Source organism: Desmodus rotundus, chromosome 6 (genome assembly GCF_022682495.2).
Source record: "Desmodus rotundus isolate HL8 chromosome 6, HLdesRot8A.1, whole genome shotgun sequence".
Taxonomy (NCBI): domain Eukaryota; kingdom Metazoa; phylum Chordata; class Mammalia; order Chiroptera; family Phyllostomidae; genus Desmodus; species Desmodus rotundus.
The window spans coordinates 101001122-101020217 of record NC_071392.1 but is presented as its reverse complement, the minus strand read 5'-3'; the positions used below and the strand labels follow the sequence as shown (position 1 = coordinate 101020217).

Sequence of the window (19096 nt, the reverse complement as noted above, 5' to 3'; positions counted from 1 at the left end):
AAAGCACCCATGGGAGGGGCTTCAGTCGTACCAGCCACTCGACTTTCAGCTGGAATGATCATAAACAGGTTGCTCACCTCCCTGCCCCTCAATCAGCCACACAGAGGGGACCCTGATTGGCTAGGAGCTCCCTCATTGCAGCAGGCGCCCCAGGCCTGCCATGAGGTCTGGAAACTCTTTCCAGGGTAGGTCTGGCCACAGTCAGGCGCCAAGAAGCCGTCTTGGGCTGAGCCCCTGGACCCGAGCTCTGGCATCAAACAGCTGGGGGACTGGACTGGGGAGGGGCCAATGACCAAAGAGTGGCAACTGTCTAAGGGGCAAAAGCCCATCCCCAGAGCCTTCTCCCTCATCACAACAGGAAGCCAGCCTGGAGGGAGTGGGTAGCCCCTTCCTGAAAGGGGTCAGGGGTGGGCAGAAGAAGGGAGTTCCCATGCTGGGGCTGAGGCCTGAATTTCTCAGAAGCCTGGCAGCTTGGAAAACACAGGGCTGGTTTCTGTTTTCCGCCCCCAGAAACGCCTGGACCACAGCAGGAGGGAGGCCCTGCTGGCCAGGAAGGAGCTCTAGCAAGGCCTGGGATGTAGACACTGTGCCGTCCACAGAGGGAAGCCAGGCCAGCTCAGGTGCCCATCCCGGGGAGTCCCTGGCCACCTCCCACTCTGAACCAGCTGGGCCCATGGGGATGCTATCTTCAGGAGGAGCAGGGAGTTAGAAGGCAGCAGCCAGAATAGGGGATGCATATACCAGCTGCGCTGGCCTCTTGGCATCAAAATGGGGAGCGGGCTTGCAGGTCTCCCTGCAAAAGGGATATTTCTGGGTCCAGAATGAGCCCACGCCAAGCACAACAGAGTGACAAGGAGTGGGAAGGGACAGAGAACGAAGCACTGAGCTGGGAGCTAGGAGCGAGCTGATGCTGAGCTGACACTGCCCTGCTCTGCAGGCAGCCCGCTCCTGGGGTTGCACAATCGTTTCCATGGCACTGGGGTTTGCTGTCACAACAACCTCTATATGGCCAGGCCCTGGGCGATGCTGCAGGCTGGAGCGAGAACGGATTTTCTAGGGGCCCAGTGGCCAGCATGTTTTGGAGAGCCTGGTCTTCGGCCGCAGCCTCTTTCCAGCCTGAGGCCTGGAGAGCGTGGCGAGGAGAGGGAGCCCAGGGACCAGCTGGAGCCTCCCACACCATTCAGGTGGGGATGCGAGTCCTTCCCTGTGACCCCACAACATCCCTGCAGGTGCCCAGCACTTTTACTTGTGGAAACTCTGGGCCAGATCATGCCAGGCCACTAAACCGCCCGCCCCCCCACTGCTCACAGTAAATATGATTTAAATATTGCTCTAACACTGAAGGGGACTGGCTGACATTAAGCCCTTATCACTTCAAATGTGCAGCTCTCTTCCTGGAGTTAGAAGTTGGTCCCTCGACCCTCACCTCCACACCATCTCTCTGAAGGTTTTTTTCAGACCTTTGACAAGCTCACAGCCCTAGGTCCCAAAGCTGTCCTGCAGAGGCCCGAATTCCGGGACTGGGCACAGGCTGCCTCCCAGCTATTGTGTGTGCAAGCTTCGCTGGCAGGTGCTACAGAGTGTTTCTTATTTGTACCCCTGTACTCCCAAAGAGATGCGTGGCATCTTTCCTTAAAAAAGAAAAATCTAGATAAAGAACATCTGCAAATTTACTCACTGGCTGTGTGACCTTGGGCCAGTTACATGACCTCTCTGAGCCACAGTGTCCTCATCTATAAAATGGGAATAATAACAGTCTCTGCCTCATCAGGCTGTTGTGAAGATTAAATGAGTTAAAATAGCAGGGTCTTAGAAGAGTGCCACCTAAGTATTAGCTGTTATTATTACTGTTAAAAATAAGTATTACTGACGTTGTGTGATTGAAGTCAGTCTGGGGGCACTGGCGGCCCAGCCAAGTCAGAGACAGTAGTCCTTGTCACCCAGAGAGCTGGACTTGAAACAGAGGAGAAAAAATACATAGAAACGCCTGAAAGGTGTGTGTGAGAAACAGCCACCTCGAGAAACCAGGTGGCCAGGACTCAGAGGAAGAGACCCCCCACCCCCTACAGAGAGAAGACAGCTTGCTCAGACCCGAAAAGCTGGTCTTATTTCAAAGGGCCAGAGAAGGAGGGGCGGCTTTCCAGGTGGAGGTGAAGGTGTGGGCAATGGTTCAGAGGCAAGAAAGCCTGAGCACAGCCCCTTGGTCCTCCTCTCAAGGCTGAGAGAGGTGGGAGGGGGGGGAGGAGGACAATCACCTCTGGAGGGTGGGGACACACTGAGAGCTTTCGTTTTCTAAATCCCCACTTTTTATAGTAGCTTCTACAGTCATTTCTAGGACCTGAAACGTGTAACTTTTTCTAAAAAAAAAAAAATAAGTAATACTTGTATATGACAAAGCAGCAAAGAAAACCCCAAAAGTATCAAAACACAAACAGGAAAAGGTCCCTGTCCACTCCTGTCCCCAGCTGCTCAGTACTCGCTTGGGTGGCTGTATCTTATTAACAGACATTCAGGTCACCACTGGGCGTCTGCTGGTACTGACGAGACTGCCATCCGCACCCCACACTCAGCAGGGCGTCTAGGTGACCCGGACAGGGTCCCTGACGACCAGGGGCACTGCAGCACCTCCGCAGACGGCCTGAGCCTGGAAGTGGTGAGGAGATACTGAACAAGGCTGTCATATCCCAAATGCAGAGGCCGCGACATTTCCATGGCCCTGGACAGATGAAGGTGAGGCCGAGGAAGGCGATAAGCTGACAGGCACTTGCTTCAGAGAGCTCAGGGCCATGAAGTAGCCTCAGGCCACACTCCAAGTTCCTTAGGCAGCTGTACGGAGAGGGGCGATGGGAATAGAGCAGGGGGCTAGCAGTGCCCGGCAGCGCTGGCTGAACCTGAGGCTCCTGAGCAGTCAGACCGCGGGTCTGGAGTGAAAGCCCATTTTCGGGAGTCTGATGAGACACAGGGAGTGAAAGGGCCCAAGATAAGTGCTCCATCCTGCTTCCCGAATCGACTCTAGATCACTTTCTCGCACACACACCCTCAGCAGCTTGGCCGTCATGCCTGCAGCCTTGTGACCGGAGGCAGACAAACGGCTCCCTCTCAGCCTGGTTTCATGGCTGCGATGTGGCTATGAGAGGTTCTGCCTTCCCAAGGTACCCATTAAGGGGGAGGAACGATTGTTATGTTATAATTAGTTCCTGTGCTTGCCAGCCCGGCGGACATACCTCCCAAACTGTAACCTTCCACCTGCTGGCAGCTTCCCTTCCCTCCCCGGATGAAATGCAAACCTCTCTCTGGGCCTGTGAGCCTTGCTGTGGGCAGCCTGCCCTCAGAGCCCCTCCTCTCACCTCCTGGCCATGCTCTCAGTGACACCAGGCCTCCTTCTGTCCCCCGCACACAGCTTCTACCCGGCTCTGGCCCTTTGCATGTGCTCTCCCACTGCCTGGAATTTCCTCCCCCAGCTCTTCCTCCAGCTCTCAGATCCAGGCCCCTTCCTCGGGGAGGCTGTCCCTGACTGTCCCCTCTGAAGTTACCCCTCCCCCATCATCACCTTGTTTATTTCATTCAGAGCCCTGAGCCCCATCTGAAATTCTTATTTTTTACTGGCCGAGTTCTAATTAACAGCTTTCCCCACTAGAGAGCTTTGTCAGGGGAGTGGCCTCATCCACTGGGTTCACTGCTGTGTCCCAGCACCTGGCACTAAGCCCAGCACACAGTAGGTGCACATGCATGAATGGGCACCAGGTGATCAGATGCAAACCAGGAAGGCAAATTATCTAAAAAGGATGTTTCCTGGCAGCTAGCTCCCTGAGGCAGCCAGCCCCCACGGCCACGCCAGAAGAGGCTGTGTCCACATGGCCAGCCCTCCCTGGCATTTGTGGGCGCCTAATCCAAGGCCACAGGCCAGGAAGAGGCAACGCGAGGCTCCAAGTCCAGCTCCAAAGCCACTGTCCTACGCACTCACCAGGGAACACAGTAATAAACAGCAAGAAACTAGTTTCTGGAGGCTTCACACACCCAGAGAGTTCTATGAAGTCTCCGGTCTACAAATAGCCTTTTCCTGGAGCGGACACCTGACCTGTTCCCCAAAAATCACATCATTGGGTCAACACGCAACATCATGAAGCTGCTGATTTCACAGGAATCGGGCACTAGGTCCTTCAGGACAGAGATTCTTAACTGGTGGCAAGTCTTCCCCCAGGGGACATCAGGCAATATCTAGAGAACTTGTTGGGTGTCACAACTGGGGTGGGGGTGGAGGGCACTGCTGGCATCTGGTGGGTGGAGGCCAGGGATGCTGCTAAACACCCCACAGTGCACAGGGCAGCCCCACAACAGAGAGGTCTCCGGCCTCAAATGTCACTAGCATTGAGGTTGACAAACCCTGAATCAGGCAAAAAGGTAACAAAATGTTTGGGGTTCCTGAACTGACCCTGAATTTGAGGAGAATCAGCAATAATGGCTATGTAAGGTCTTTTAGGTTTTCTTTGTGATGCTGTTACCCAATGACATTGTAATACACGTATTTAGGTATTTGTTGAGGTAACTCCATGAAGGCAGGGACCTTACCTGTTTTATGTACCACTGGGTCCCCAGGACCTAAAAATTATACCTGGCGTGTGGGGTAAATATTTGTAGAATAGATAAAGAGACTCCTAAGAATGTTGAAGATACAAAATAGCCCACCTCCTTTTGGAGCTATTCTCCCAGTAAGATCACACTTCCTGTGCAGAGACCCAAATCCATTCTCCCTGTCTTCCATAAGAACATGTTTGAACTCTGCACAGGGCTGGATAATATAAACATAGAAACTACATTTCCCAGCCTCCTCTGTAGCTCACTGTGATCACATGATAAAGTTCTGGCCAATAAGGTATCAGATGAAGAGCTAGGTGTACTTTCTGAGTTACACCCTTATGGGGAAAGGGCATACCCTCCTTTCTCCTTCCCTACATCCTCTCCCCCCATCCAGGAGCCATTCTGGACAGTAGAGATTAATGATAAGACAGAAAGGGCGTATTCTTGGTACCACGGGGCCAGTCCACCAGCCCTGATATCTTGTGCTTGTACCGTGACACGAGAAACAAACCACCAATCTTGTTCCAGATGCTGTTACTTTGGATTTCCGATAGAGCGGCCCCCCTTACATCCTCATCAGTATGCAACTTCCCCCTGCCCAGCAAACTCCAGCTACTGTTCAATCACACTCACGGACACCTGGACGCTACAAGTATTCGTGTAGAATTAATTCTCCCTTGAAGCCTCAGAGGAGCTACGTGCATTGCTAAGCCCGTGGGAAGAAAGAGGAAGTAATAGCATCTAGATCCATCTGATGATAAGGACAAAAGGAACTACCAAAAAAAGTCCATTTAAATTTAAAACATCAATTATGCTTAAATATATGAGTTCATAATAGCACCCCCCCAAAAAAAAACCCCTAATTGATCACCACTGGATGATGTTAATGAACCGACCCATTATCTTAAAAACTGGTAACTAAAGGGAAAGAATCAAGCATTCATCCTGCTTTTTCTATATGAATTCTGCCATTGTTGATGAAGGGAAGTCTCTCTTTATAGAAGTTTTCCAGCTGTGAGAGGAGGAAGGGAAGGCAGAAGGAGACTAGAATGTCACTATTTTGCAGTTCAGGCACCATTGGACGAGTGGAACTAGGCATTAACTGTCAACAGACATCACCCAGAGAGAGGCAACCTGACATCTTGTGGGCAGAAGGACAAGCCACCAATGTGAGGCAGTCTTTGCAAAAACAATTGAACCCAGGTCACCCAAGCCTCTAAAACAGCCATTTCCCACCCTTTTCATCCAATGGCACACATAAACTAATTACTAAAATTCTGTGGCACACTAAAAAATATATTTATTCCTGATCCGGCAAAAAAACAGGTATAATTTTGACTCATTCACACCGGACAGCTACTGTGTTGACTGTGTCTAAAGGAAAAGAAGTCAGTGCCCCACTCTACGTAGTCAGGTGCTGCATGTTTTAAAAGTTCTCATGGCATACCAGCTAAAATTGCTGCTTTAGGATCAACTGCCAAATTACAGGGAAGAGAAGACAGAGGAGCATGGGGAACCTCACATGGGGATGTAAGTGGTAAAAGCCAGAGTGCGAGAAATTCTACATGACAGACAACCCGGTTTCTTCAAATGTTAATGATGATAAAACAAAAGATTATGCTATTTAATCTAAAGGGAGCCCCTCCAGACGGAAACAGACTCAGAAACCAAGGCATCCACTTGCAGCGTATAGGCCTCGTCTGAATCCTGATGTGAATTATAAAGTAATACAAATAAAAAAGAAAAAGTCTTAATTTTCTGTATGAGACAATCATATGTGGAAGTTTAAACTGGACATTTCATGGGATATATCCAGTTCCACGGATAGTTTACACACTTTCTTGATATGAAGGAATTTTCATTGTTTCATACATGCTAATGGATTTGTGAGTCCCCCTGTTTAGAGATACATACTATTTTACACGGGAAACGATACGGTTTTGATGTCTAGGATTTGCTCTGAAATATGACTGAAATGGAAGTCACAGGTCTAGAAAAAATGAGATTGGCTGTGAGTTGGTAATGGTTGGTACGTGGGTACATTGTACTACCCTATATTTATATATGTTCAAAATATTTCATAATAAAAGGTTTTTAAAAATCTTACCCCTGGCCACAAGGAGGGGGAAGGGAGAAAAGTAGAAAGGGCCAACACCTCCAAAGCCCCCACTGTGCGCCTGGTGCTGGGTTAGGCAGTCGCGGGTACGAGTGATGCTTCCGGAAGAGAGGTCACAAATGCAAATAACCAGTCCAGACGGAAACCTTGACTAAGCAAGCCCAGCCAAGCATAAGAGGAGCAAGAGCACAAGCATGAGGGTAAATGACCATGGACACACCCCCCATCTTCAGAAGATGGGGGGTGGGGCGCAAGGCCCAGTACGTGCTCTGTCTAAAGGAAGTGGTCTCTACGCAGGGCCAGCCTTGACTTTGACTCCTGGTAGTCACTATGCAGGACGTGGGGCCCAGGGCAGCCAGATCCTTGGATTTTCCAAGGAAAGCCGGAAATCTGTATTTTTATGTGCAATCTCCTGGTTTTTAAACACTGGCATCTAATCCAAATATTTTTTAAAATACTATGCGGGCCAAACAAAATATCTGCAGGCTGAGCATAGCCTGTGAAACACCCGCTGGCCGCCCCGCTCCAAGTGCTGGAGCGGGCCACAACTCACGCCGTCTGTAAGAAGCGGAGAGCGCGCATTAATCAACTCGGGGTCAGCTCTTTTTTGGTCACCCAATAAAGCTGAGAATTCAAAAGGCACCATCAAGTTCCAGAAATCTATAAGAACCGGCTGCTGAGCTTTTCGAACGCGGCCTCCATGTCGACGGCTGATGCAACAGAACCTCCACTCTGTCCAGGGTTTTGGAAACCAACCACCAGGGAGTGGCCTTTCAACTTTCCCAGGATGGTGGAACTAACGGGCTTCAGATGAAACCCATCTGCTGGTGTGCAGAATGCCTGGGACTTAAGTCCAAACTGCCTGCAACAGACAACCCCGTCATAAAATCAAGTCGGGGTGTTCAGCACACACGGTAAAATGATCGGGGAGCCCTCCACTTTGGTTGCCTGGCCCCAGATCTGATTTCATGGCAGCTGAAAGGGATGAGGCAGATGTCCTGACACCCGAAGGACTCCTTCAAATTCAAGTCCCCTTTCTCTCGCCTTTGTCTTCACCCACAGACAGACCCTTGACATTCTGGATGGGCAAAACAGGCCTCAGCCCAGCCTTCATAAACAGGTCTCAGCTTCACCAGATTCCCGGGTCAATAACAAATTAAAGAGGTGTTGAGAATGCGGGGAGAGGAGCCAGAGAAATGGTTTCATCATTCCCCAAGAACAAAGCTCCTCTTTTTTTTTTTTTTCTCTCCTAAAAGGTAGAAAGTAAAAGAAAAATCTGTGCTAAAATAAAGTTAAATAGGTCCAGGGCGAGAAAACAATATTCCATGGTGACAAAATGCACCCGATTCTCAACTCTGTGGAACTGAGTAAAACCAGGACTATTTCATAGGAGGGGGTTTTTTCCCTAGAAAAATAAAGCTTGGTTATTTATGCCAAATGGGTTTATTGATGAGGGAAGAGGGAGGGAGCACGGAGGAAAATTAAGTATTGAAGTCAGGTCTGATTGCTGTTCCTCTACTTCATCGCCTCAGATAACTCAAGTGCTTTTCAAATTCTGTGTTCCTCAAGAGAAAAAAAGCGCAATTACAGCCAGAGCTGAGGAAGTCATGTCTTTTTTTATATCACTTTAAGTCAATTCCTTTTTAGGCATCCGATAAATTCAAACGATAAATTCAAAGCACAGGCATTCTGGACTCTCCTGGGTCAAGGCTGGGGACGAGTGAGGACCTGTCGCAGTCCTGTACCCACGTGCACGTCACCCTGAACCAGCAACGTCTCCAGCTCGTCCAGAAGGGGGAAGTCGGCGTTTGCACGTCTGCGCTCTGTGCGTGTAAGAATGAAAGTTCGAAGGGGCCTTGAAGGGAGGCTTGGATGCTGACCCACCTGCAAGTCTTGCTTCTCAGGTCCCTCATTCCTTCCCAAGGGTATTCACTCGTTATCACAACAGAGCAACCTCATTGGGGGGCGGAAATTAAATGCAGCACAGGGCACGAGCGTCCCCTTTTCTCTACAACCTCACCAGCACTTACTGCTTGTTGATTTGTTTATGTTGGCCACTCTGACTGGTATGAAGTGGTATCTCATTGTGGTTTTAATCTGCATCTCTCTGATGGTTAGTGATGCTGAGCACCTTTTCACATGTCTCTGGGCCCTCTGTACGTCTTCCTTGGAGAAGTGTCTATTCAGGTCCTTTGCCCATTTTTTAATTGGGTTGTTTGTCTTCCTGGGGTGGAGTTGGGTGAGTTTATATATTTTGGAGATCAAACCCTTGTCTGAGGTATCGTTGGCAAGTATATTTTCCCCTACAGTTGTTTCCCTTTTCATTTTGCTGATGTTTTCTTTAGCCATGCAGAAGCTTTTTATTTTGATGAAGTCCCCCTTGTTTATTCTTTCCTTTATATTCCTTGCTCTAGGGGACACATCAGTGAAAATACTGCTGCGTGGAATATTTGAGATTTCCCTGCCTATGTTCTCCTCTAGGGCTTTTATGGTATCATGACTTATGTTTAAGTCTTTTATTCACCTTGAGTTTATAAATGAGTGAATCAAAAAACTATGGTACATTTACACGATGGAATACTATGCAGCAGAAAGAAAGAAGGAGCTCCTACCCTTTGCGACAGCATGGATGGATCTGGAGAGCATTATGCTAAGTGAAATAAGCCAGGTGGTGAAAGACAAATACCATATGATCTCACCTATAAGTGGAACTTAATCAACAAAACAAACAAGCAAGCAAAATATAACCAGAGACATTGAAATAAAGAATAAACTGACAGTGACTGGGGGGGGGGAGGGGGATAATGGGGGAAAATAGGAGAAGGGTCATCAAGGAACACATATAAAGGACACATGGACAAAGCCAAAGAGGGGTGGGATCAAGGGTAGGAGGGGGGATGGGTGGGGCGGGGAGTGGTGAGGGGGAAATGGAGACAACTGTACTCAAACAACAATTTAAGAAAAATAAATTAAAAAAGCAAATGCAGCACAAATGGCTCAGAATAGTTAAAAGCACAGGTCTTGGTGAGTGACTGTGGGGCCAGCAGATGACACTAAATGATGTCTCTCTTGGTCCCCTTTACTAGGCCCAGTCTGTTCTTTGTGGGTCAGATGCTGCCCTGGAATGAGGGCTGAGTGGACAGCAAGTCTGAGAATGTGCTTTCTTGTGGTTTGGTAGCTTCTGACCTCAAGATGCAAGAGCACATTCCTTTGGAAACATCTGCTTTGCAGAATTTAGAAAGATGGCCAAGACATCACGGGTCTGGAGTCAGCTGGAAAGGGGATCCTTATATTTACATCAGCTGGCGACACAGACTACATGGCACTTGGGGTTAAAGGACAGCTAAGTGGCACAGCTGGAAAGTGAGGTTCTTCAACGGCAGGGAAGCACCATGCAGGGCAAAGTAAAGATGCGCCTGGTGACAGGCACCTGTCTGACGCTCACTCTCCTGGGAGAGGAACACCGACCTGCTACGAGGTCAGCCAGTGATCTTTACACAGTAGCTCTTGCCGATTTCGTGGGCTCCTCTCTGGGCAAGCAGCTTTCTGGACTTTGGAATTTTCTAATGAGACTCTGAATACCCTTTGCTGAGTTAACAAGGCAGAGCCTAGCAGGGTAATAAGCACAGAGGCTACGAGCAAGCCTCAGCACACCTTAAAGCCCAGCTCTGCCCCAGCTCCCTGCTGGGGCTGTCTTAGTCTGTTCAGGCTGCAGTAACAAAACAGGCCCTGAGTGGCTTACAAACAACCAGCATTTATTCCTCACAGTTCTGGAGGCTGGGAGTCCAAGATCAAGGAAGGTGCTGGCAGATTCTGCCCACCTCCTCATAATAGCCTTCTCTCTATAAATAACCTCATGTGGCAGAAGGGGACTAGGGAACTCTGCAGGTCCCTGTTGTGAGGGCGCTAATCCCACTCCTGAGGACTCCACCCTCATGACCTAATTACCTCCCAAAGGCTCCACCTCCAAACACCATCGCACCAGGGTTTAGGTGTCAACATATGAAATTATGAGGGGTGTGGGTGGGGAGGAGACGCACAAACATCCAAGCCACAGCAATGACCCAGACCTGATGACGACAACAATGGTGGGGGTGGTGGAGGAAGAGAAGTACAGTAACAACTACGGAGCCTCACCATGCATGCCAGGTGCTGGTCAAAGCGCTTTCCTTGCAGGAGCGCTCCCATTTCCAGTCTCACGATAACCCTGAGCTGGGGGCCATTATCACAAGGGGCTTGTCCAAGGTCACAAAAGAGTGAAGCGATGAGGCCAGACCGAAAGCCAGACGGGACAACCCCGAAACGTCTACACCCAACAGACCCCAAATCCAGGCTAGCTCCTTGGACCAGCCGTCCCATTCCTGAGAACTGGCCCCTAATATACTCGTCCACTTATATATCTGTCACTCGTCCAAGTGACAGATATGTAAGTGTTGCTGTGACAGCAAGAGGTACCCACGTCCCCATCCAGGGGCAGCAGTGTGTATGCTGTGCTATCTTTTACAGGAGGAAGGGGGGAAATAAGAATATATATATTTGTATGTGCTCACGGTATAAAGCAATTTGACATAAAGCAATTTGACATCGTGCATTTTCAAGGGGGATGGCACCACCCCCCAGTCACGGGGTGAAAGCTGACTCTTGGGGGTAAAAAATTCTTACCTGTGACAATGGGTTGCACCCTGCAAAGGGCCACAGTATGTGCAGAGAGACAGCAGGTACAGGACTGACATTTCACAGGGACAGTGGTCAGGGAAGGATTGGCTTTTTTAAAAGGAAGCCTGAGCAGGGCGGGCGGCAAAAATGGAAAAAAGAAGGGGGAAAATGCTGCTCTACAAGGCTAGAGAAAACCGAATACTGGGGGCAGGGCAGACATGGAAACAGGAGCTGCTGGATATCTTTGTACATTTTGCGTTTTGGGGCCGTGTGAACATATTGCCTACAGAAGATGTAAATGTTCTCAAATGAACTTTCAAAATGAATGCTGACCAAAGCCCTCGGCAGGGGCCTAGACTCTGCTGGTGCTCGAGAATGGCGGCCTTGTGAACTGAACTTGGCATTGGCGGTTTCTATGGCAGTACACGATGCCACCCTACGACGCCCATGTCTGGCTCTCTGGGAGCCTGCAGCCTCTGGGCCGCTCAGCCAGGCAACCATTTCACTTGGTTCTCATCACAGTAGAGAATCCCTGAGTTTCACCCTTTACAGGCACCACGGTCCCCAGTTCCCAGCGAGGCTGCCAGGAAGCCAAGCCACACAGCCAACGTGGCAGCCAGGCCATCCGTGGACTTTGCCAAACAGGAGCTGCTGTGTCACAGGCTTGCCATAGGCACTGAGCAGCCCCGGTGAAAGATTCCTGACCTGCAGAACAAAGCCCCACCGGTCACAGACTGATGTCTCCTTCTCGGTCCCTTTTTCCCTTCCGTGCTCCGGAGGGTGCGTCCTTCTGTCCTTTCTTCCCTGGCCTATGTCTCATCGACTGGCACAGCTAGCCTCAGGGTAAAGTCTTTTCAAAGGACACTCATGGCCCCTCAGGCCACAGTACAACCAGCAAAACTTGGGCCATCGGTCCACCATCAGCCAGGTGAGCCCAGCAGGGACACACTCGCTGGACTTCCCAGCTGTCCCTTGGCCAAGGGCATCATCTGCCTCGTGCAGGTGAACCTCCCAAAGGGCTGGAAGGAAACCTAGCCCGGGACCTGCACAGCACCAACACCCCCACCTGCTTGACAAAGGTGCCTCGGCGGTCGAAGGCACAGCTGCCCTTCACTCTAGGCAACAGAAGTGGCAAGAACTACTTGTGAGCGGGTCACACTTTGGCAATTACAGTTACATGTGAAATGACCACGCTGGCAAAGGGTGCACCACCCCTTGTAAAATGCACCACCCCTCCTTCACATTCCTGCTGCAAGACTCACCCACTTCGTCTCTGGCTTGGTCTAAAATGAAGTAAGCCCCTTCTCTTCCAGCTATTGCCTCCCTATAATTCATTTTCCAAGTGCAGCCAGAGTGATCTGTTTAAAGGGTAAATTAAATCACATGCGCTGCAGCCAAAACCCACCAACACCAGGACACTCTTCTGACCTCCTAGCCACCGCCGGTGCTGTTCCCTCTCCCTAAAACACCTTTCCCTCACATCTTCCCCAAACCCACTTCCTCAGAGTGGCCTTGCCATGCACTTGGTCTGAGGGGGCCACCACCACCCTACCCGGCCACGCTGTAACTCCTAACTTAGTGTCATTTCCCTTATGGCTTTTATAGCCATCTGAAATATGCTTAGTTATCACCTTACATGTGGATGTCTAGCTCTACAGAAAAAAAAAAAAAAAAAAACCCACGAGAGCAAGGATTCCACTTGACTTGTTCACCACTGTGCCCCTGAGTCCCAGAACAGTGCCGGGCACAGGGAAGGCAGCCAGGAGGGGAGGAGGAGGGCACTAAGGACAGGGAGGGGTTGGAAGAGAGAGTGGAGGGAGGAAGAAGTGGGGAGGGAGAATTCACGTGACTGCTGAGGGCTGTACCTGGTGTTTCCCAGGTACAACCAGGGGCTTTAGAAGAAGACATTAGTTACAGAAGGGGACAAGGGAGCAGAGAAAAACAAGTAAATGTGTGTAAAAAGCTTACATTTCAGAACCAAGAAAAAGTGCCTGCTTTGTGGTGGGCGGAGGAGCAGAGGAGAGGGGGAGTGAGGATGCATCCTGCCCTGGAATATCACTTATTTTGCTAGTTCAAAAAGAAGATTTTTTGAAAATGTCCCAAGCCCTTGGAGTGGAGAAAGTTGAAAGTTGCATTTTGGAGTTCCAAGAAAAAATAACCCAGACAGACAGTGTCTGGGCGCAGGAATGCAGTTTGGGGAGAGAAGAGAGAGATGAAAAGCAGACGGAGCACGACGCAGCCAGGTGGGACACCCAGACAAGACACGGGGTCGTCGGCACAGGGTCCAGAACAGATAACCAAACACTGGGGGCTTCCCAGGGTCGCAGGCGAGAGGCGTGGGGGACTTCTATGACACCCGTATGCATTTGGACCACGTCTGCTGGTGACCCCTTCCTTTTCCATCTGTGGACCCCTCCCCGGGGCCCCTGAAACACTAATCCCAGCTCTCACAAAGCTCCCAAGGAAAGCCTACTTTGCTGAAATCCTAAGGCAAATAGATGGTACGTGGAAACAACCACGAGCTGGAAGCACGTTCTGCTGGAGTTCGTGTGGCCAGATTTGTATTTTGTGCGGGAGATGCCCTTTGGAGCCATCAACAAAAGGGACAGGGAAGGATCTGGAAACCTAGGATGCCTCCTAACCAGACTAGGGGAATGACCCAGGAATTCCCAGTTCACCTGTCAGCAATAAACGCAAAGTGACAAACTGAGCCGTGCGAATCCCCACCCATGAAGCCAATAGTGGAATCGGATTGTAGAGAAGGCCCGTTAGAGGGATCTGAAATTCCAGCATCAGGAGAAAGACTGACCCACCTCTTCCTGGAGGCTACAGTGTGGCACAGCTGGGGGCTGACCCCTGGGCACAGTCGGAGGGCCCTGCGTCTGGCAGAGCCTTGGGGACAACGCTGGCCAAGCACTGATCATCTACCCAGCAGCTACACTGCTGGCCTTTGGGGGCCCCAGGAATGTGATGCCCAAGAACTGAGAAGCCTGCACACAGCCCAGGAGGATGGGGCAGCTCTGGGAGTCAAAATGACAGTCTGTCACGGTCTTTCCCCACGTGTGGGGGAGGGGTGTTCCCGGCCTGCCAGGGAGCGCCACGCCGGGCACAGACCCCGTGAACCTGGCGTTGTGCACTCTCTCATCTGTGAGTTGGAAAGTGCCATATGCCCTTCAAGATGAATAATAATGTCCACTAGTCCAGTCAAAGCTCTGAGAAGTCCATTGTTATACGAGTTTTTATAAAGCGTGGTTTAAATGCATTTTTTCAGCCTTTAAAAAGTACAGCATAGGGAATACAGTCGACGATATTGTAATAACTACGTACAGTGCCTGGTGGGTACTTGAACTACTGGGGAGATCACTTCATAAAGTGTGTCACTGCCTAACCACTCTGCTGCACTCCTGACAACCAATACAAAATAATGCTGAATGTCAACTGCAACTAAAAAATAAAATTTAAATTAAAAAACAAAAGCCTCCCATCAGAGAATGCTCCTTCCAATCCCATGGAACCAGGCTTGTATAGAAGGTTCTTAAGAAAAGGCTCCGTCAGGAGAAGCAATTGCCCCACACTCAGTTCTGTAAGACCTACCTTAGGGCCGCCCACTGGGTACTGACCCCGGGTACTGACCAGCTGGGAGCTCCCTCCCACCTGAACCTGCCTGTGTTTAGAACAACGCTCAGGAGGCCTGAGAAGGCCTCCATCCTCAGCTGCTTTCTCTACAATACAGGCTCCTGAGAGAAAGAGGAACACATCTGTGGGTCTGGGGCTGGGACAGACTCGCAAAGGTGACTCCTGACTTCTGCAGGCCCACCTGGATGCTGGTGGGCCACAGAGAGCCGGGGCACAGACTCACTCCTGCCCCCTACCGAGGTGTTCGCCATTCATCTTACTGTGGGAAGATGGGGGCAGTGGGGAGGTGTGGGAGGGGCCGGCACATCTCTCATTCTGGACACTGAACGAAGCCCCGACACAGAGTGACTGGGGAAAGTGACCTGGCCCTGTTTAGGTGCTCCTTTATTTATAAAGCACCTCAGCCCGGGTGCCCATGGAGGGAGGTCCGGTTACAGCAGCTATCTGCTCGAAACAGTCATTCTGTGTCGGCTGGACTTTCCACGTGACGCTCCCCTTTAAAATAGGCACCCAAAATCTGTCTGAACCCTTTCGGGTGTCATTTGCTCAAGAATAGATTGCACATGGACCTGCCTTTCAAAACCAAGTCCAGTGACCCCGCCTCAGCCTGTGCTTGATTATTCAGGATTAGACGCGTCAATAATTAATGCGGCAAAACCCTGAGGTCAACCTTGCTAGGCAGGAGAGGCGGTCTGACCCTCCACATCCGAAGTGGCCCAGAGATCTTCGCTTGATGCATTTGGAGGAAGTTTTTGATGGTTTCTCTAGCGAGAAGACATGGAAACTAGAAGTCGCAGTGCCCCAGATAACCCTTATCACCAACACTCTGCAGGAAGCAGAAGTCAGTGGTCCCTGAGTAAGCACCAAAAACAATCCCCGCCCCTCAAGGGCCTGATATCCAGCACCTGGTCTTTATGGTAACTCTTGTGGCGATTTCCAAGTTTTCTGCCTTACTTCCTACTGCTTGGCTGGGTTCCTGAGAGTAAATTTTCCTAAATAACGGAGGTTTCGGGCACATCGACGCTACTGTCTAAAAGTGTGCCGCTGCAGCGGTGGGGGGCTGCCAGCAGCGTAGGTTTCCCTTCTCCCACTAAGAAACCCAAACCAACTGTTTTGCTGTGTCTGGAGCCCCCAGGGGAAGGCATCTGGCTGACCCCAGGAGAGTGTTACAGACCAATGTCACCTACCCAGCCACTCCAACAAGACTAGCCTCCGCTAACACATTCAGGCACCTACAGACTCACACAGAGCCGCCCCCGCACTTGTCCTGGGCCCACCCACCCCATCAGCTGGGCTCACCACGGCGGAAGCCCGCTCTTCCCCTCCCATCAATGTGCTTCTCTGTTTCACGAGCGCATGGCGGAGAGGTGCCCGCAGCCTGCCCGCCAGCCCCCATTCATGTTCCCTTCTCATAGAGCCACTTTTCAGTGAGCTTGCTCCTTCCCTTTTCTCCATGCCCCCCCCCGCAAACACACAAAAGAGGGTTATAAAGTGGGTTTTTTTCTCTACAGGAATAAAAGGTTAGCTTTCCTTCCTTTCTGTTTTCCTATCCTTGGTCTAAATTTGGCAAATGGAAAGCGAGTGGAAGCAGTTAAACTGACCCAGTTCATGACCCTGGGGGACACTCCTGTGACCAGAACATTTGCTCTTTCTTTTCTTTCTTTTACAATGCTTGTGTGTGGGGGGGGCATCTATAACTCTTACCATCCACCCCAAAAGTCCTGCTGGGAAATGATTCATGCACAGACTCGGGTGAGGCCTTACGGGTCATCTTATTCAACCCCTTAAATTACAGAAGGGACCCTGAGGCCCCAAGGGGCAAAGGGGCACCCAGGCCACCCATGGCCAGGGCGAGGTTTTGGGTGCAGTCCTTTCGGGCAATAAGAAACACAGGTATCTTACCGTCATCCAAGTAGGTCTGATCCAAGTTCTGCTCCTGTTTAATTGTCACTCCTGCAGGCAATACTTCCTTTTGGTCACTGACCGGGGGTCCGTTTTTGGAGGCTCTTTGGCTTGTGGCATTCTGCTGTTGAATGACCGTAGGGTAGGACCCCGGGCTCAGCCTCTGACCTTGACTGACAGGGGGCGGGCCGGGCCTGGTGGTGCCGGGTGCGAAATTCTCGCAGTACATGATGTGCTGGAACTCCTGGTGGCTCCCGCAGCGCAGCTGCTGGTTGGTCGGCGAGTAGTGGATCACCGGTGAGGCCTGCTGGTTGGCTGGCGAGGAGTGCAGCAGGGCCGAGCCTTGGCCTTGGGAGCCAGCATGCACCAGCACAGAGCGGTGGGCATCCGTGAGGGACAGGGGGGTCGTCATCAGGGCCGGCTGCTGGTAGCCCAGCAGGCTGGGGCTCAGGCTCTTGCTCCGTTGGTACAGGACAGCTGCTGGGCTCTGCTGCTGGTAGCGGGCATCGGGGGACGAGAGCCCTGAGCGGAACTGCTGGCAGGGAGCCATGGTGGCCACGAGGCAGGAGGGGGACTCAGCCACCCTGGGGTGCTGTGGGTAGTAAGGCTGGCTCCCCAGGCCTCCATGGGCAGGACTGCAGATCAAGGTGGGGTCATATTCATCTGTGGGCTCCGTCTTGATGGCTGGGACTGCGAGAAAAGCACACGGGGTGCACCATCCTTAGTGAGCCTCACATGACTCACAGACGCACATGGAGGCTCACAGACGCACATGGAGGCTTAGTGGACCGAAGTTGGGAACCCTTGGGAGTCCAAATGGGTGAATCAAACAGTTGGGCTCTGTCGTTTGTTAGCCTTGGGCAAGAGGCTCCCTGTGCAATGGTCTTGGGTCAGAAACCTGACCCTGGGCAATGATTTTGAACTACGGGTCTTTCCAAGCGTGGAAAGATGGTCTGTGAATGGCCGTTCTGTCTCAGCCCTGAGACATCTCTGGCCTTTTTCCCCAGGAGGAGAGCTCAAAGAAGAACGGTTAATTTAAAATCACGCCTCCCCCTCCTCCCTCTGCCCTACCAGTAACCGTTCCGCTTGCCGGCTTGTCCTTCACGATACTTATCACCACCTGAAATATTCTGCGTACTTGGCGTGCTCGTTTATCTGAACACCCCCCACCAGACTGTCAGCTCCTCCAAGGGAGTGCCTTTCTTTTTTCTTTAGCCTGTTTTGTTCACTGCTGGGTCCCCAACACCTCAAACAGTGCCTGGATCCTAATCGACACTCAGATATTCGATGGACAAGAATGGTGACTGTCAGCCTCCTCAGTTCTACAGTACTTTGGGGGAAGGAGACCCACTGGACTGGACCTCTGTTTCCCCATCTGCTACTTGGCATTAATGAGCGTACTTACCCTGTGGGGCTGTTGAGGGGATTAAATGAGCTGTGTGTGCCAAGTGCTAAGCAGAGTGACTGGCATCCAGCAAGTGCTCAATGCCTGCTCTTGTTGCTATTATCTTATTATTGCTCTTAGTGGTGCTGTGGTCGCTGTCCCTCTCTCCCCGCCTAGGAGGGTCACCAGAATTTCTCCTTCTCCAACATCCAGTCCCAGGTGCGGAGGAACCGGCTTTCTTTTCACTGGATTAAATGAACTGGTGACGGGACAGTACTCTAGTCGGGCCCCCCTCCTCCCAGGGCTGGGGGCTGCAGGAGGCCAGGAGGTTGAGCACCTAACGCACAAATGCAGCTTTGACACCGACCATGGAAATCATTTCCCTAGATGCCATTCAGAGACCATCACCTCCATCCCCGGCCCGACCCGGGTACGGAGTTCTCACTGGGGCTGTGAGTGGACAGGTACGTGCCCACTGGGCCCAGGGAGGCCTCACCACTGCAGACGAGAGGGGAGAAAGGCAGGAAATGTAACCGAGAACCTCGGTGTTAGAAGGAGTCGTGGCAATACAGCCAACAGCCTTCCCAGAGACTGTCTCCGCAGTTTTAGGGCCCATTAGGACACTGCCACTCACAGCATGTCACAAACCTGTGGACGCACCCCACCTACGCCAAGCCCCCCAAGGCCAGGCTCTCAGGACCGCCCCTCAGGTTCATGCTTCGCGCAGCCCAGAGACTCCTTGTGAAACTGTCACAGCACGGAAATTATACCCTGGGTGATGCTGTCACATTACAGGTCTCCAACCTGGCAAAGGTAGCCTGTGG

General features: G+C 51.3%; 1 protein-coding gene across 4 annotated transcripts in view; it reads right to left on the bottom strand.

The window, feature by feature from the left end:
- NFATC2 (nuclear factor of activated T cells 2) overlaps window positions 1-19096 on the bottom strand; it is a 138311-nt gene that overhangs the window by 20543 nt on the left and 98672 nt on the right. For all 4 annotated transcript variants that reach the window (XM_045194987.3, XM_024559573.4, XM_053925953.2 and 1 more), the window contains exon 9: window positions 16889-17578. In XM_045194987.3, coding sequence (XP_045050922.2) covers window positions 16889-17578 — 690 coding nt within the window. The remainder of the gene's footprint in view (window positions 1-16888; window positions 17579-19096) is intronic.